At 41.4% G+C, this 19,237-nt stretch overlaps 1 protein-coding gene across 5 annotated transcripts in view; it reads right to left on the bottom strand.

Moving 5' to 3' along the window:
- Nucleotides 1–19,035, bottom strand: part of CEMIP2 (cell migration inducing hyaluronidase 2) — a 51,352-nt gene extending 32,317 nt beyond the window's left edge. The window contains exons 1-5 of one of the 5 annotated variants that reach the window (XM_064642068.1): nt 17,917–18,075; nt 17,273–17,375; nt 6,020–6,356; nt 1,502–1,642; nt 406–967 (exon numbers count right to left, since the gene is read on the bottom strand). In XM_064642068.1, the coding sequence (XP_064498138.1) occupies nt 406–967; nt 1,502–1,642; nt 6,020–6,344 (1,028 nt within the window). In that variant the 5' untranslated portion in view covers nt 6,345–6,356; nt 17,273–17,375; nt 17,917–18,075. Of the gene's footprint in view, nt 1–405; nt 968–1,501; nt 1,643–6,019; nt 6,357–17,272; nt 17,376–17,454; nt 17,582–17,916; nt 18,076–18,778; nt 18,918–18,955 lie in introns of those variants that run through there. The other 4 variants (XM_064642071.1, XM_064642070.1, XM_064642069.1 and 1 more) reach the window with 4 other exon arrangements.
- Between the last annotated feature and the right edge of the window lie 202 nt (nt 19,036–19,237).

Genomic DNA, 19,237 nt, shown 5'->3' with positions numbered 1-19,237 from the left:
ACCCGAGATTAGCATCCCTTAGAATCACAGAATGGTTTGGGTTGGTAGGGACCTTAAAAATCACTTAGTTCCATTCCTTGCTTCTCTAAAGTCAGAGGCATTAAAAGCTCCACCTAACAGCTGTTTTCCACCTGTATCTTAGAATGACAGAAAAATCCTTGCTGCACCCAGCTTTAATTTCTGTAAAGAACAGTGAAAGAGAGCAATTACAAGTAATAAAGTCTGTCACACAAATATCTGTAACTATCAGTCTCTGCACTATATCACTGAGTACTATTACTGCAGCACTATGCACAACACAAGAATTCTCTGAAAACTTTATGAACAGACACTGCCAAAGGTAACAAATCCCCCAAATCTGCATCTCATCTTTACTTAGCACAAAAGGGAAAATAAATTATTTACCTGTAACTTAATCCTCTGACAAACTTACTTCCCAGAAGATTTTGAATAGTCACTCTGGTTTCCTCCAGTAGATTTTTAGCAGCAGAATCTCCTACAGCAATAGCAATAATGCGACCAGGACTTCCATTTTTCAGTAAGTTCTGAAGCTTCAAGCTTTCTTCTGAAAATTCATGAGTATCAAACTTCAGCACTTCCAAAATCTCTGCTGTGTCCTGATCGATCACTCTAACATTTAGTCCTCGGGAAAAATTCTTTTTAAATGTATAAGGACCATAGGCCAGCCCTGAGAAATACAAAGTCTTTGACAGAAAAGTCCATGATAGCTTCTGGTGCCCATGCAACTCCAGTGTTCCTTCAGGGCCCACACCAATAAATTTTTCACCAAATTCTAACACATCAGCACCTTCATTTGATTTCCCATACAAAATAATAGTTGCTTTGGATTTATAGCGGCATTTCTCTGCTCCAACGTGAAGCATTCCACCATCCTTTATCAGGATAAATCGAGTTCTCAAGGTAATATTTTTAGAACCTTCTTTATCATCAGCAAAAACAAGTATACCTAAAGGAAAGAAAATATTTCTGTATGTCAAAGCAAAATTCAGATAGACTTAAAAAACTTCTGCAATAAGAACAACAGAGAAATTACAGATTTATTTTCCACACCCACGAATTGAGCTGTTATGTTCTTATATATATTTATGAATATTTGGGAAAGCAACTGCTACCAATTGTGATTTATCTTTGTAAGAATTTGCTTAGTTTATTCCTAATTATTTTCTGCCATTTTAGTAGAATTACTAATATACGAGAGGTACCAGCAGAAGACAAGCAGATCTTGAACAAAGAAGGCTACTAAACAATCTTTTTTTAGTATATATCCTACAGAAAACTTTATCAGTGATGCACCGAAAAGATACTACAGTGTTCATTCATCTTTTGAATTATATACTTGACCTGGTAGCAGGCTGAAAAGTAAAAGCACAGCAACTGGTTAATAAGCTGCAATGTAAACTTTCAATATATTTTTATGTAATCACAGAAGTAAAAAATACACAGAACACTGAAGCATGGTGTTTATCCTGCTATTTCATACCTCCATCCTGTATAACTATAGAGTGTACTGTAGCATCTGAGTTCAGACGAAACAAATCCCCTTTTTTGATAAAAACTCTTTTTTCAGGATCTTTTCCAGGGCTCCAGTTTTTAAGACGAGGATTCTGATCAGGACAATTCTCTGCAATACAATGTGAAATTCAACTTTTAAAAAACAAACACCATCACATCAATCAAGGCATCATTAGGATGAACACAAGTAAGACAGTCCCCCACCTCTTTCTATGGTTACAACACCGTACCCACTGATGCCACTGTTTGTATCTGAGTAGCCAAAAACACACATGCAAGGTAGCTAAACTCTCAAGGGTAGGAAGGCCTTCTTACACTGTATGAAACTACTGATAACCACACACTGTTGACAATAGATACTTCTGAATTCCATCTTATTTTTTTTCTTATTTGCTATATCACCTGTAGTAGATGAGAGGCAGCAAGCAGGATGCACTCAGATGCAGAGCAATCACACTGAGCAATGGAAGTCTTAGGCCAGCTACCTAGGCTAACTAACATGGTTGTAAAGCATCTAGGTCCCTTCCCTATGTCAAAAAGGCTGATACCATCTTGCTTTTAAGGACGCAAATCAATTCTTTCAGTGTAGGTTTGCAGGCAAGGGATAAAAGAGGGACAAGACATCCTTATTATATTTAGTATAATACATAATTGGCTATAGCAGTTTCCTGAGAGAGAAGACATTTGGATTTAAACTTATTGGTTTGTATCCCTTAGGAAGTCGGCTTAAGTATCAGGCTACAAACCACACAAGAGTAGAGACACATGCAAGCCTTGCTGAAACTCCACTGAAGATCTGGCACTACACAGGCAATAACACCAAGATACAAGGCTAGAAAAGGAGAGGCAGCAGCAGGAAATGACAGGCTTGTGTGATTTCAGATGAAGTTACAGCAATGTAGTATTTACAACACATACCTCTTTAGCATATTAAGCATCTGAGTAATGCAGCAGCACAGGCATATTCCTTGGAATATGTTACCAAAAGTCAGATTAAAAATATTTTTCATATGCAAAAGACAACTAAAAAGATGCCAAAATAAACATGTTAGCAGCTGAATTGAAAGTCACAGTCAGAATAGCCTTTGCACAATCTATCTTCTGAAGAAAAACACTCACACGTGAAGTGCAACTTCAGAGGCAGAAAGCTATTAGCGATAGTCCATTCTTGCAAAACCTAAAGAAAGCAAAACCTATCCACAAGTTTAACACAAGCCAGCCTTAGTTTTGCTGACAGAAATGTTTTTCCTTCAGTATTAACTCTCAGCTTATCAAATTCCTCCCAACTCAGGAAACCCACATATACCAAAATTTCACTACCAGTGCAGAAAAATTAGCAAACTGCAGAAAGAGCAAAAGACATACAAGTAGCAGTATAAAAAGAAAAACAAAATTAAATCTTTTGGGAGGATCCTATGAAGACAGCATTTGGAAAATGTAATTCAATAAGGGAAAGCCAAAAAGCAAGAAGTATTGCAATTAGCAAGACTGCTGAGCACTCACTGGATAAAGGCAAGTCTACTGTCTGACTCATGCAGAGTCCCTAACCCCTTTTCCCCAGATACCACACACACAAGTGCTGTGAAGAAACACTTATTTCCTGGCTGGTAGCAAAGGGCAATGTGAGGAAACCATGAGTCAGCAACCTGATGACTTCTGCTTAGTGTGATTCACAGGAGCAGATCTAGTGACTGAATTTTTCTGTTGAGTCAGAAAGAAGAGGTATAGCACAGTAATTAAAAAAAAATACAATTTTAATATCTATTGTACATTACAATCCATCAAGAATGCCATCAGAATCAGAAACGGGCACTTCTGTAATGCAAACATGCTTCTGGGGCATGGCAAACAGATGTGCTCAGCAAAAGTATTTTGAAATTCTCCCTTAGCAATTGCAGTGGGCTGCACGGAAACACCAAATATTTAGAACTTCATCATATGTTACCTCCAAAATTACTGATTACATCTTACAGATGACAGTCATTGCCTCTACAGTTAAGGTTAAATGAAATCAGAACAGATCAGAAACCAGTAGGTAGTGATGACCTTGCCAAATTTAGTCACTCATGTTGAAAACTTTTCAAGTCAAGCCTCTCCTTCAGTGCATTTCTGTAAAAATGGGCCAACTCTCCTTAAGGTTTTGTTCCTTCTAATAGCAGGGGGGGAGGAAGTGAAATTTTTGCAAATTGCTCAGGAAAAAAAACCCCACCCACAAGAAAACACCCTGATAAAAAATAAACTAGAACTTTCCATGAAGCCAGCATATGAAACTTGGCAGGAGAAAAGACGGCAGGAAGCAGTTCTGAAGATATAGTTAAACAGTTACTTTCTACCTGCTTAGACATCTTGTCTGGAGTTTTTAAGGCCTCTGGGAAAAAGTTATCAGTGTTATATTATGCTCAGCATAAGTTTATCACAGCTGGGCAGCTAAATTTTCTGAGGATCCTGTTTATCCTGGGCAAGCTCCAGCCCAGAGACTCAACGGCAAAGCAGAACTTTCCACTGAAAACCTCCCCAGCTTGTCATCCTGACCATGCAGCACAAGTCCAGGGAAATGGGGAAGAAAATTGCATTTCCAGTGCTCTTTCTGATCTCCAGTGTTCAGGACTCTTTCAAAAAAGAGATGACAGGATGATAAAAGCAAGGAGGAAAAAAGAAACCAGTTGACAGGCAGGAACAGAAATGCAGACTATCGTTTTCCATTTGGGGAAGATAAGCCAGAGGTTTAGGATTTACGCTCAATTACTACCAAGTGCCACATTCCCTCCACTGCCTTTTAAACAGCCATTACAAGTACTGACAGTATGCATTTCCAATTAGCCCTGAGGAAGAACATACCTAACTGGAACTGATGTCATTCACTGCAGTATTGCATGTGCTTGTGTTGGAGCTAAGCGTATTAACATTTCAACTTGTTGGAGAACTGGGAAGTTGCTCCAACAACCGTATGTCAATCAGACTTTCCTTGGTGCTTATAGGAGTTTCTCTTGTGTCAGGATTTCACAGTATCACAGAATGGGTAAGATTGGAAGGGCCCACAGCGGACCATCTGGTCCAATCTCCCCGCTCAAGTGGGGCCATCCCAGAGCTCACAGCACAGGGTTGTATCCAGACGGTTCTTGAATACCTCCAGTGAGGGAGACTCCACAGCCTCTCTGGGCAACCTGTTTCAGCGCATGGTCATCTACACAGCAGAGAATTTCTTTCTCATATTAAGGTGGAATGTCCTGTTCATCAGTTTCTGTCCGTTAACTTTTGTCCTATTGCTCAGCACCACTGAGAAGAGTCTGGCTTCACCTCAAAGTACTTCACAGAGTCAACTGGGCGAGGCACCCTTCAGTCCTCTGTGAATGTGTCTGTAACCAAAGTACTTACTTGCATATGTACCCGTTACCAGTGATCCAGATCACAACACAGGAATAACCTTCCGTTTACTACTCCCTAAGGTTTTGTTGCTTTCCTTCATTATTATTAAGAATACTCAGTAACTTCACCCAAGAAGATATCTCAGCAAGCTACCACCAAGAGCAGTCCAGATGGATACGTGCATTCATTCTGTACTGTCATCTGAAATCTTCAACTGATTATCTGACTTGTTCAGCCTGTGTTGCGTTGACTTTGGAAACTGCATCTTATTAATTACTATGCCAAAAGCTAGTGAGAAGTCTAAGTATGTTATTACAAGAGCCAACAGTTTAAATTCAAAATCCTCTTTAGCTTTTAGAAACCTGACTTCTGCCTTAAAAATACCCTAAAAATTCAAACAAAACAACCAAAACAACCTGTGCTCCAAACTATACTACCAACATTTAGCAACTAGCAACTGCACTTCACAGCAGCTCCTAGGAGTAGCTGGCCAGAGTGATGTACACTGTGTGATCAGCAGTTAATCATATCACCTGTTCATGCTTTACAGACACTGACACATCTCAGAGATTCTCCAAATTCCACAGAAGTTGCTCAGTTTTCTAAAATGAGCTGAAAAAAAAATAAATCAAGACTAATAGATCAAAAAAGGGCCCTGCCCAATTTGTGTATAAACAAAGCAAACATGTACAGTTGGTATAGGTTATCCCAGATTTTTAAATGTTTTTACTTGAATGCTTTTTTACTATCTTCTTCAGTTACTGCTTACACAGATAAGGATTTCATTTTGTCTACAATTTAGGAACCTACGAGACAGCTTCTGCAGACAAAAATAATTATGCTTATAAAACATTCATGCTTTTTCCCCTCAACCAGTAATATTTATTTACTGCTATGCCTGTTTCACTTAAGTAAATCAAATCATGCAGAATAAAAACGACACTGATAACATAAAAAGGAGCTGATCTTTGCCCCAAACACTGCCTCCTTCAATGTTAAAATTGCACTAAGTGTCCTATTTTTGCACTTAACTTTCAACACTAATCCTGATGCTGAATTATTGAGTTATGATCACAGGTAGTATAACTTCTAGGATGATTTTGTTTGCAAAAGAACTTACCATCTGGAGCATATTTTGAAGCTATTCCCAAAAAAATCCCCAGTGCAACAAAAAGTGAAAGGCTAGAAATGGCAAAACAAATAAGAGTATTTTTATGCCTGTTGGCTTCTGCCTGTCGGCGGTGCTGCTCCACTGGTAGGGACGGAAGTCTTGTCCGGGCTTCTTGTCTGGCTGAGGTAAATTCAGCAGCAGCATGGCTCTGTGAGGGTGGTGGGGGACGGAGAGGAGCAATTCTCCCTGGGATGTACCCCGAAGACCTGTGACTGCTCCCGTTCTGAGGCCGGAGGAATGCAGGGGAGCTCCCCCTGGCATCAGTGTCTTGCATGTTATAAAGTCACTGGAACACACACACACACACACATAGGGAAAAGACAAGAGACAGGCTTTCAGAGCACAGATCAAAATACATAAAAGAAAAAAAGAAATAACGACAGGCAACTTTAAGCCACATTTCTTAAGAAGAACAGCCACTGAAGCTGTGGCTATTTACGAAGTATCAGTCACTCAGTTGCTACTGGGCGCTTGACATGGTATAAAAGCATGGAACAATAGCACATGTGTCTTCAACAAAATTAAGCTCAAAAGCATCTGGTGTGGGAACCCAGTAAAGCACAGACCATTTCTTCATAATTCCAGTAGGTATTTTTCAGAGTGTTTTCACAGTTAACTTGTATTCTGCGATTAAGAAATAAGCTGAACAATGAGAAAGCTAGCAACCCCTGCTTCCCCACAGTTATGTAAAGAATGCCTAAATGTATTTCTTCTGCGCACAGGAGCTGAACAAAATCCTCACTGTTTTCCTTCATGAAAAAGAAGCTGAAAGAGACAAGTCTTCTTTCCACACCGGAAGCAGTAAAATGCATTTAAATATACAAAATACTATTTTATGTTTATTCATGCTGACACAACTTAGTCAACACTCTTAATGAGCTGAGGCATACAGGGCCCACAAACTTTACTTACAGTAGGATTTAACTGCCAGTAAATGTGCCTCAGGAACAGTCCTATAAGAGAGCCATCTGCATCTCATTCAGCAAACCCTGTGGTTTTCCTCACTGCTGAGATACTTGAGTTTGGACACAAAGCCTGGAAGCAACATGTCTCCTCCATATCAATGTACCTATCACCCAGAAGCGAGCGCTGCATTTATTTCAGTTACTAGTACTGCTTCCACCTTTATTCTGAAGCACTCAAAGAGGAATGATTACCAATGCCATCACTATCTGGCCCATCCTCACCACCAGTTCTAACCCGCCATGCTTTTCTGCTTTAAGAGACACAAACCTCCATTTGACTGTTTTCTCAGGTTTTCCAGTCAACAGTGTTGTAGAGTACTCACAAAGCTGGCATGATTTTTTTTTCTCATTACTATTAACATTTCTTATGGATAGAACATTTTGAGAAGGCTGTTCAAGTTTCAGTTAACTGAAACATAACTTTTTTAATTAAACCCTGAAGGGGATTTAGGCATAAGTCATGTGTATCAAATAGCAACGTGAATCAGGAAAATAAAAACTACTAACATTGGAAGAGCATAAAGATACTCTTTCTCTTCCATTAAAAAAGGGTTACTCTGAAGTGTCAGGCACGCTGATGAAGAAGAAATGTGACAACTGTAATCTTATTCTGAGAAGTAGCAAAGGAGCCTTTTGTCTCTCATGGTGCAAAATCTGATACTTCACTGTTTCAAGGCAAAAGAGCTGTTACTATTGAACAGGCTGGATAATCCTTTTAGGGAAGACAATGCATCTCCAGATGTATACACAATGACAATCAAGGCACTGAAACATTAACTGGAGTAGCTATCCTGAAGTGCAAAAATTATTCCAAGTCCTCCAGCAGTGTTTCTTGCACCTGTTCGTTACAGCAAATTGATTTTCACCACTCTCCTTTCTGTTCTTTGAGAAACTATTTCCCAAACATAATCTTCTCTTCCCAGACTTAACTGCCCAATGTGTTATGAGCGGTGGAACAGTTTGCTTTCACCACATGTGCTTTTACACTCAACTTGTCATCTCTCAGCAGTGAAAATTCAATCATTTCTATGTTCTAGAAGTGGTGTTAAAAGCTAAGCAGAGAAGGAGCTTTTCAACTAATTCAAAGACAGTCTAGTTGAAACAAATACTGGACTAACTTGTTGATTAAAAGTTTTAAGAAATCTGATCCCACATTAAGACTTATTTTATGATTTGAAACCCTTACTCCTTAAACTTAAAAAGTTTTCAGTTATGGCATTTATCTGTGACACCAACAAAATAACTACAGAGTTCATTACAGCATGACACAAGGAGTTAACGAGTTTGTTAATTACTCAGCTATATCATCTAAATTCAGATTGGCCATGCAAAACTTAGTTTTACAAAATAATTTTACCACAATTTTGCCTATCAAGGTCTCAAAGTACTGCCAGACTCCTAAAGAAAAAAAAAAATCATTCCTTACAACAGACATTGAAAACACTTGTGTCGTATTTCAAGCATATTTTGTTTTGTACAAAGCATTCTGCTTTGTTTGCAAATCTCATTTTGGAAACCCTAAAAGTTTTCCAATTATCCCATTCAAGTGCAAACACAGGTCACCCCAAGGACAGGTGGAAAAGAGACTGCAGAACTGCTTTCCTGCCCATCTCAAAATAAAAATAATGAAACAAAGCCACAAGGAGATACTTAGGACATGCTAGAGAACTACCATATAGTTTTCCATTAAAACAGGAGTAACCATTGCAACACTTCCTTCCCTCTTCATGTATTATTTGAAATTCTCTAGATGGAAAAGGATCTCTTCTATCCTGTAGAGCAGCTACTGGCTTCTTTAAAAGAAAAATTGATAATCGAATTCAAATTATTGGCTTGTTTATTTCCACTCTGTGGATAGCACCACAAAAATGCATGCATAGTAATTGGTTGTATGGCCAGTTATGTCTCAGAATGCGATTATTTGAGTACATGAATACGGTCTGTATGTCACAAATACCGCACAAATACAAATTTTTCTCTGTAAATGCATTTACAGAGTAAAATGCAGGACAAAAAACCACAGACTGTTGAACTACCTAAATATCCCATTTCCTTGCAAGTTCCCATGCACCTGAATTTCTCCATGTTTCCCTTTAACCTATGCCTATGCTGTGGTCTCCTAAAGTAGCTCATGATCTGGGCATGTCCCCATGCACCTGAATTTCTCCATGTTTCCCTTTAACCTGTGCCTATGCTGTGGTCTGGTAAAGTAGCTCATGATCTGGGCATCCCTTCCTGATGGTATGACCTCAGACAAGAACACCACCCAATTTTACAACTGTACTGTAATATCGAGAATAATGCAGTATATTACTTTGCACCTTGCTTCGAATTATTTTCAGTAACAGTCAAGTTCTTGCACCATATACAACCAATTACCTAAGAGTTATACAGAGCTCAATCTGTACAAATGTTATTTGTCATGCCATTCAGGCATGCTGTTGTTTCAGTATTCCCGAACTGGAATTCAGTATTCCCTTCAACAGGGTATCATGCCAGATTTTAAATCCATTATTCAACACAGCTTTTAGTTAGGGCCACACTTAAACATGTGCTTCCAGCTCATCAGTACCAGGGAAGCTTCCTATGCACACTCAGCTGGAATATCTCAGATGCTTCAGGCCACAAAGTATTTGTCGCCATCCATCTGCTGGATGACTGCACTACTTGCATATCACTCTTCTGCAAGAGTAGTGCTACTCCACACAATCCAGATTTTTGTTCATGCACCCCCTTCCTAAAACATAAGCAATTAGTTCTCATACTGATATCATCAGCCAACTCAGCTTAAACCACCTAAAATAAAAACTTAAAAAATTTTGTTTTGCACAGCATCTAAGTGAAAACAGTGAATGCCTGCAAGTCTGGATCTGCCTACAGAGCGTCTGACCTGTGTAGACAGCAAACCCCAGCAGGCAGACAGCAATGAGCTGCTGAACAGGCTGCAACATCTCCAGTCTCCTCAAGAATTCCTTCACCACTTTTAACTTGTGCCACTACCACACTCATAAAAGCCCACATTGTTCCACACTGCCAGAAACTAGAAATACATGCACTGTACAACCAAGGAATAACACCTGAACCTCCTGAGACGTGACTGTGTGCCGAGAAGCAAGTGCCATACTTATCCATTACTCATTTTGGGGTTGGTTTCCTGGAAAGGAATCAGATTCTTTCACCAGATAACTCAAAACATCACCTGACACCACCCAAAATGTGAGAAATATTCCAAGATATTTCACGCTTCTCTGCTGTCAAATAAAACCCATCAAACATGCTAGAAAACTCGCACACCCCTGCACCTTCTGAAAACTTTGTCAAGAAAGTATGCTTACTTCCCTGCAGTGCAAAGAAATTAATCTTTCACTTTAAGCATGTTTTAAGGACCATACCTCTTAAAAATAAAACAAAAGAGAAACCAGAAAAAAATCACACACTTCTGTTGATCTGGGCTATCAAACACCACCAGCTGTAGTGCTGACCTATTACCCCACTGTCTAATTTCAGAGTATATAATTTCCATTAAGGAAAAGGCTGAGGAAAGGTGGAAGAAAACAACCACCAAAAAAAAAAAATATTTCCCCATGCAACACAGCACCACATGCTGCTTTCCTGGTAGAGGCACTTGTCTGGTATGAAATCAAAGTGCAGTGAGAGACCCAAGAAAAGGGACAAGAATTCAGTATTAAAAAGGTTCTAAGTAGGTACAATTACTTAACAGAAAGTGATATAAACCAAACACCTAAAGTACGACATGCACATTTTCAAAAGCCTTCAAGCTGGTCAACTACAATGGAGATACTAATTCAATGCTTCAAGTGCCCTGGAAGTCACCAATTCAATGAATCCCAACCTCACCATTAAGAATAGTCCCCTATAGATACACAGGGTGCCCACATGCTTTCCTATCTGCTTCCACATTTCCCATTTTCTTGTACTTCCTTATTCTGAAATTACACCTACCTATTGACTACGACCACAGACAGCAATGTTTGTAGGAACCCACTTTTCCACCTGTGTACAAAAGCTGGAAAGAATATGTGCACATTAAAACACACTAAGACAGTTAAGTAATTGTTGGAAATGACAATAACTTTTATAACAGCCTGAAAAATCCCAGGTGACTTAAAAAAAACGTGTAAAAACTCTTATTGACATCTTCTAGGCACACAAGCCACTTGCTGCATGCCACCACTTCGAATTTTTACTGAATTTTTTGGCATACAGAAAACATGCAAAATTGCATGATATGCAACCATTTGAGCCAAGGACCATGTTTCCTAAAACAAATCTTTCAAAGTACAGAATCACAGAATCACTTTGATACCAAGTATCAAGAGACAGAAGTGAAAGCATGCATTATATTTACACTGTAAGACAAGGTCTATAGATAGAAGTAATCTTCATCAGCTGCTCCAATGAAATCTTAGAGCACACTAGTCTCTCTCCAAGTCAGAAGCAAATTTCAAAATTATAGGGAAAGCTGAACTATGTATGTTTAGGTGATACGATATACAAAACAATTAAGCTACTAGCTATGGATTAGAAAGGATGACAGGGTGAGGGGGAGACGATGGTGAGAGGATTGCTTCCCAAGGGAAGTAGACAGGTAATTTGTAGCCTCTGGAATACAAGTATGTCTGTGGGGACAAGTATGAAATTATAGCATGTCAAGCAAAACCACTATCAGATTCATGGCTTACAGTATACAGGACAGCCCTGAATTTAATTCCTAGCCTCTTGTGGAGGTGTTTGGTAGATCACCATTAGGGATAAGACTGAAAGATCAGAGGCAAAATGGGTATTTGTACAAGAAAAATGGTTCCCCACTCCAATGACAACTGGGGTTTTGTCCTTCACCCACAGTTTGTGTGAATAAACTCTGTAGAGCTTGCTTGTTTTCACTTACACAACTGTCAGGAGAGTATTTGATGCAAGAGATGAAATATCTAATTTTGCAGAAAGTTCATGTATTAAACTTAGGGATTTTTGTACTTCTGCAGAGATGTGTCTTGCTGCAGAAACTGCAGGGACATGTTTTTTTTCCAAACATTGTCCTTCAAGCTTTCAAGAATTCTTAACTGACCAGAAGACACTGCTATTTTCAGTCTGCTCAAATACAACTGTAGTATTTTCAAGTCTTGCCCATTAAAACAAAAAAACACAACTGAGAAGCCACAGCAAACCATTGTCAGTATATCTAAAATGGTACCTGACACTTAAGAGTGAATTCTACTTTTCTACTTATATTTCTTTTTGATACAGTTAGCCTCTATAAATGACTTATAAACTGGGGAACTCTATTCTGTTTTTCATTCACTGTTAAAAAAACAGCATGTTCTGCTGGAGGAAACCATGCAGAAATCACTTGTTTCTTTGCATGCAAGTGAATTGATTGACTACTTAAATACAGCAGATGCAAGAGAGCACGCTAGGAAATATGTGGCACATGGGCTGAAATAAGCAACATGAATGGAACAATTTTGTGTTTCATATTTTCAGGAATGAAAGATTTAATAATTTGTCTATGAGAACAAGAGTGGAAACTTGCATTTTAATCACCCATCTGTTAATAGCTTGCTGCATGAGTCACAGCTTATTTCAGCCCCAAGGCTGTAATATGAGAAAAAAAAGAGGTCACTAGCCTCACAGGGACATTGGAGGGGTAGTTTAGAAAACACTTTGTTCTCCTCAGCTCAGTCATGCATCTGAGTACAAGTCTACTTTTAAGTAAACTAATAGCTCCATTTAAGTCAACACCTTCATGTGAAAGTGATGCATTTGCTGCTGCGTTCATCTTAGAGAACCTGAATATGATGGTAGAAAAAAAAAAACAAACCACACAAAACAGCAAAAAACTTAACTCCTTCTCATATTGACAATAAGAAGTGGTATCTACAGCTATCTGCAGTCTTGAGAAAAACACAAATCCCATCCAAAGAGCCACAGCTTAGGACTTCACTGCAGAAAGTTTTCTGTGTAAATGGTAATACACTTCAGAGAGGTGAAGTCCAGTTCTGGCAATACATTGAATCACTGATGAAATAGAGTTCAGGCCTACAATCGTCCTCCAAAGAGGAGGAAAGTAAGATTTTCAAATTAGAAAAGTTCTCATAAATAGATTATAAGAATTAAGATTATAAGCATATATGACAGTACAGAATATAACAGGCAATGGGGAAAAGAGTGAGATCCCATGTTTAGCTTTGTTCAACAGATACAAGCAAAAATACTCCTCAGTGTACTGACAGAACCACTCAATAATCAGAGGGTTGTCATGTTTAAATTATATTTAAAACAATAATCAGTAGCATAATATGCTCTCTTCCATATCAGCATGTGCATTTCCTTCTTCTTAAGCAAAGCTGTTAAGTTCTTGTAATTTTTTCTCAGTCCAACTCAACCTTCAGTAAATGATATCTCACCCCTTATTCTGCTTAAAAACAGAGGGACTGTTTTTAACTGTGCATCAACCACAAATAAAGCAATGCTGCTTGAAAAGCTGAACTGTTGCAGCTGCACACTCACATTCTTTGAAGTTGTCTTGCATATGTATGAGCCAAGGTAAATGAGTATGCCTTAAAAAATTAAGTAAGAGCTCCAAATCACATCAATGAGAACACAGCTGTGACATCAGCACTTCTTAGCTGTTTGCACTCCCAAAGGATTCTTCATCCTGGTGGTGGATGACTAAGAGAGAGGATATATGACATAGGTCCATACAGTCAGAAGTAGCAGGAAGAATGCAAATGAGTTCATGTCTCTTCCAAGGGGAAAAAAAAAAAGGCTGAGACAGAGAGGTTTCTGAGCCTGACTCAGTACTGTATGCTGTGGACTTCCAAGAATTTACGTAGGTTAAGAGAGCAACAAGGCTGCAGAAAAGTCAGTCTCAGTCAGAGGGCTGGTGGATAAGTAATACTGCCTCAAGTTTAGGAAGTCCTTGAGCAGTAAGCTGTTTGAGGCTGAAAGCAGTAGCATCATTATGTAGTAACATCATTATGTAGTAACCAGATACCTTTTCTTCAGAATTGTCAGACATTTGGCAATTGCCTAGATGGACACTAAGCCTGATACAATGTGGTCACTCTTCTACTATGCTTTAAGATCTCATTTAACTGTCTTCTGCCTTCACTTTTCCAAAATCACCTCTCCTCCTCTAAGGACCAAATCCCTCTCAGCTCAGCCACTGCAACTGTCTGTTGACATTGTCAGCACAAAATACACCTTAACGTGACAGCTTACATTAACACGCCAGACTGATACACAGTATCTGAAACTTAAGTACAATTTTCACTTGCTGTAGGAATAGTGACATGCAGCAGAATGGCACAGCACATACCAGCTAAACCCATCAGGGCACAAAGCCTTCAAAGGAAGAGTCTTGTGAAAAGAGTTTCTACCAATAAACTATCAAAGAATAACTTCCTGTATATCTGAATGCCAACATCCTCCACGGCTCTAAGGTACCACAGGAATCACAGAACTATGTGAGTCGAGAGCTTGGTGAAAAACAAACAGTGACTTAACTTACACTGAACCTTACACTGACTTAACATGAAACTTTTGTACAATCTTATAAAATAAAAATATGTTCTATTATTTTCCTTTTATAAAAGTCACAAATGGCATATTTGGGATATCCCAAAACAGAAGTAAGTCTTCAAAGAGCAAAACAAAGACCTGTAATCCACCATTAAGTATGCCTTCTACTGAGCTAGTGGTCACATTCTTATTTTGGCTTATTGTGGTAAATTCCATTCTAGGAAACTCCAAGAAATTTGCATCCAGCCATTAAGTACTGCAACATCCTGCCAGGTATAGCTGGTCATCTTGCAGGACTGCACTACGCTTTTTTTCACATTCTCCTTCTTTAATCCCATGCACCAAAAAGATAGAAGAGCTGCTGATAGGTTCTCTTGCATTAAACTACTTCACACCAAAGGAATAAAATCTGTTCTAAAGTATGCATTCTTTAATGCCTTCAGTATTTCATTTCAGTATTGGCAAACACCTGACTTTTCTTCCTCACATCTTTTATAAAGGTATAGAGTTTTCTACTCTTTCTCCATTTTCTTTCTCAGTTTTACTATTCCAAGAAAATATTTCAGTGGATTTCTACACCCATATCTACAAACAATTGCCAAAAATACCTCCATTAAATCAGTAGTGAAATCCCTTCTAGTAAAAATAAGCTGAGAATGAATCAAGTCTAAAAATCATGATTTAAATCAAGAAACTCCAATTTACAATACAGATTTTAATCACGTTTTGATGCACACGTTAGATGATTCTACAAAACTGTCTTAGTAATGCTAAGTATGAACTTTATTTATACAGTTAAGACTACACTCTTATAATTTTTTAATATACAGAAAGAGAGATTTACCAGATTTGTCTGAGGCTTTTAAATCGTTCGTTCAAGCACACAGGTGAAGAACAGTGTTGCTGCAAGCACTGTGGGACAAGTTTCCTTGAAGACATGCATGACATGGCCCATCAGCCAAGAAGCTCCTTTAGCTGTGGGACAGCGGTGTAGCCTTACAGCTGTGTAGGCTGCAGCATTAGCCCCCATCAAATAACGGGGACCAAGTTCCTTCTCCTCCCCACATGCCCGCAGCTCATGTACAAGGCAAAACGAAGAGGAGATGGAGCTCCAGAGTGTGGTCAGAGCCATCTCACAGGTAAAGAAGGAAAGGGCTACCTTCTACTCAACAGGTAAGAAAGACATAATTGAGTCACCAAGTAAGGTCCCTGGTATTTCTAATGTCCATCTTTTTTTCCTCACATGGAGAAAAAATAATGACCTGCAGAACACTGCTCATTTTCTGCAAACAAGACTTCCATGGCGAGAAGCTGAACTGACTAACCTCAAAACACACAGAAGAAAGCATGCTAAAACTGTTTAATAGAATTTTTCTGAAACATGACAGACATACAATAAAGGAAGTTAACAACTGTGCTTTGTATTAAAAGCAAATTAATAAGTTATCTGTAATTAAAGAACATTTCTAGTCCAGACTGCCCAAGGCATGCAGGCATTTATTTGCATCTTTGGTGATAAGAATATTGTTTTGAAGTATTTAAATCAGACTGAAAAGCACCTGTCCCACTGCACTCTCTCATTACTCAAGGAAATAAAACCCCCTTTTAAGTACAAGCTACTCAAACATGTATCAATTCAAATTTAAAAAAAAAAAAGCTGTAAAATAACCAAGGCAGTCCCCCAGCTTGTGCTCTACATATCTTTATACTTATGCCTTAGAGGAAAAACAACCTTTTTGTACCCCTACTCCATCCCCTGATATGTCAACTTGGAAGAAATGTGAGCTGTGTCACCAAAAGGTAACTCTTCCAGCCATAGGACCTGTTACAGATGGCAACCTTTTAATGGATTTCACAGAGCTTTCTGAAAACAATGGCTTTTCCACACAGGGGCCACCATCTTCTACTAGTTAGCGTCTCCACCAACCAGTGACAAGTCTGATGAACTGGCTAAAAGTTTCCAGCCAACCCTCACCACCATTTTCCCCACAAAATACTGTGGGGGTGAAAGTGATAATATTCATAATTAAAAAACCCTACAGTCTGCCATTGAAAAACACCTATCCACATCTCAAAATAGCACACTCCCCAGCTACTGTTCAGATCATATGCTGAATTTTAGAAAACACTCATTTAGCATGGACCTCACAACATCCCTTGTCTTTGTCCTCTTCCCCCCCACACTCACTTTTTTCTTCTCAAATTTGATGATGGGGGCATTATGAGTGCTTTACATAAAACTGTGACTCCTCTGGACACTTTGTCTAGCTCAAAGTCCCTGGCATACAGGCTTTGTATGTATTAGCAGGAAGAGCGCAGGAGGCGCAGGCACAACAAACTTGATCAGGCAGATTTTACATCTGCACAGGCAGTGCATAGTATCTATGCAGACAAAGCATGTTGAAGAGCTACAGACTCCTAAGAACAAAGATGAACATCCCTTCCTCCCTACTGCTACCCATAGGCCATTTCCCATCATTTCACATTTTTTCTGTGATTCACTAAAACTTGACTAATGTCACACAAAAATATGAAGTACTGCTTTATCTTCATTTAGTCTTTGTCAAGGCCCAGGTGCTATTTTCTTTTTATAACTACTCAGAAATTTAAAATCTCTCCCCTTTTAAAGAATCCGTGCCGCTACTTCACATGTAAAGCACAAACAAGGACAGCATCTTCAGCACACAGCTCTCACCTAAGCTGTGATGTAGCAAAACCGCGGGGCGTTCATCACCGCACACCCTCTTTTCTTGGAAGGGTTGAGATGATGTACAACTCCCACTGTTTCTTCCGTGCCTCTGGGCAAGTAAAGCAGACACCAGTTATTAGTCACCAGGAAGGCACTCCACGATAACCCGATTATTCGGAGATACCTACCAAGTCCCAGCGCAGTCCCTGCCGCGATGCTGATTTGAGCCCAGCTGCTTCCCACTGCGATTCCAGCAGCATCCCACCGGGCGCGCCAACAAAGCCGCGGCCCAGCCAGCGCGGCCCCGCCGCACCTGCCGAGCACCCGCGGAGGAGTCGCGGGGCCCACACCTGCTGGGCACAGGCCAAGCGCCCCGGAGGCTCCCCTGGGCGGCCGCTGCCCGGCTTTCCCCGCCCCGCCGCCGCCTGCTGCTGCAGCTGCCCCCGTTCCGTCCTTCCCTCCCTTTGCTCTCCACTCTTTCCTTCCCTCCCCTCCCGCCGGCCCCGGGAACAAAAGAGGCCACTGCGGCAGAGCCCCGCCGGCAGGCGCGGCAGCCCAGCCCGGCCCGCACTCCGGCGGCCCGCCCGCCCCGGCAGGCCCGGCCCGTCTCGACGCTGGCGCCGACCCGGCCGGACCGGGCGCGATCTCACCTGGGCCCGGCGCTGGCGCGCTCAGGGCGGCGGCATGGCGCTCCCCGCCCGGGACACGGCGGGAGGCCGCCGGCTGCTCGCCAAGTCCCGCCGCTCCCCGCCCCGGCTGCCGCCCTTACGCAATTGGCAGCGACCGGAACCCCCGCGGGGAGTCCCAGCTCCCGGCCCCGAGCGGCGGCGGCTGCGCCCCGCGGCCCCGCCCCCCGCGCTCCCACCGCCCCCGCGCCGGGGGCGGAGCGGGACCGCCCTCACCGCCCTCACCGCCCACCCGCCCCTCGCAGCGCCGCGGCCGATCGGCCGTGGCTCCGCTCCGCGCTCCGCCTAGCACAGTGATTCCTGCCCCGGCTGGAGGGGTCCCCGGCGGGACTGCATCCCCCTGGCCCGGCCGAGGAACTTCCCGGCGGGACTGCATCCCTCCGGCCCGCCTGCCCGCCCGCCTCCTGCAGCACCCGGGGCTAGGGGGGCAAAGAAGAGGCGGAGGGGTACTTTGCACCCCTACCCTGACCTACGGGTCTCCTCTGGGCTGGGTGGAGAGAAGCTGATTTACAACTAAAATATCAGAGGCAGCGGTATATGCCCATGTCCGAGTTTTAAAAATAAATTAAAGAAAAAAGTCCGCAGTATAAGCGCGCAGGTAGTGCCGGGGCGCTGTGAAAGGTCCACTGGGTGCAAAAGCAGGTGAAGAAGCGGGAGGCATCGGGGAGAGGCACAGTGCGCTGCCCTCGTAGAGGCAACGGGGGGGAGGGGGATGGAGGGATGAAGCGCGTCGGAGGCGACAGTAGCAGAGGGCAGAGGCACGGGGCAGCTGCCGGTACACGCGCGCTGAACGAGCTGACCGGGGAGAGCGAACAAAGTTACTTACAGCAGTCGTAGTCCAGGCAGTCTTATCTGGGGAAAGAGATGACTGGAAAATCTGATTCCAACGCTTTTTTTTAATTATTTTTTTATTTTATTTTTGGTGTCCGATTTGAAACAAAATCAAACTAAACCCAAAAATGTACTGAATTTCAAGGAACCTGTTCCTGTAGCTGTTACTCACCAAAGAGCATCAATTGGTTTAGAAATTACGAGGGATTGTGAAGCTCCAGGACTTGCCTTTGCTGAGGACCCGGAGCCCCAGGGCACCTCAGCCTCCCAGGCTGTCAGCTTTGATGTAGATCTGACATTGGGCTTGTCTTAAGCTTCAGACCTCCCACCGTTTCCTGTGCAACGAGGTTGGGCCAAACTCATTATAAATCGGAAAAAAAAAAAAATTAAAACCGCCGTGATCTGATTCGAGACGCTCCAGTGAAATACTTCGGGAAATAGCCAACGTTTGCCA

Source organism: Pseudopipra pipra, chromosome Z (assembly GCF_036250125.1).
Source record: "Pseudopipra pipra isolate bDixPip1 chromosome Z, bDixPip1.hap1, whole genome shotgun sequence".
NCBI classification, from domain to species: Eukaryota; Metazoa; Chordata; class Aves; order Passeriformes; family Pipridae; genus Pseudopipra; species Pseudopipra pipra.
Note: the sequence above shows the minus strand (reverse complement) of the source record. Positions and strands in the feature narration are given on the sequence as shown.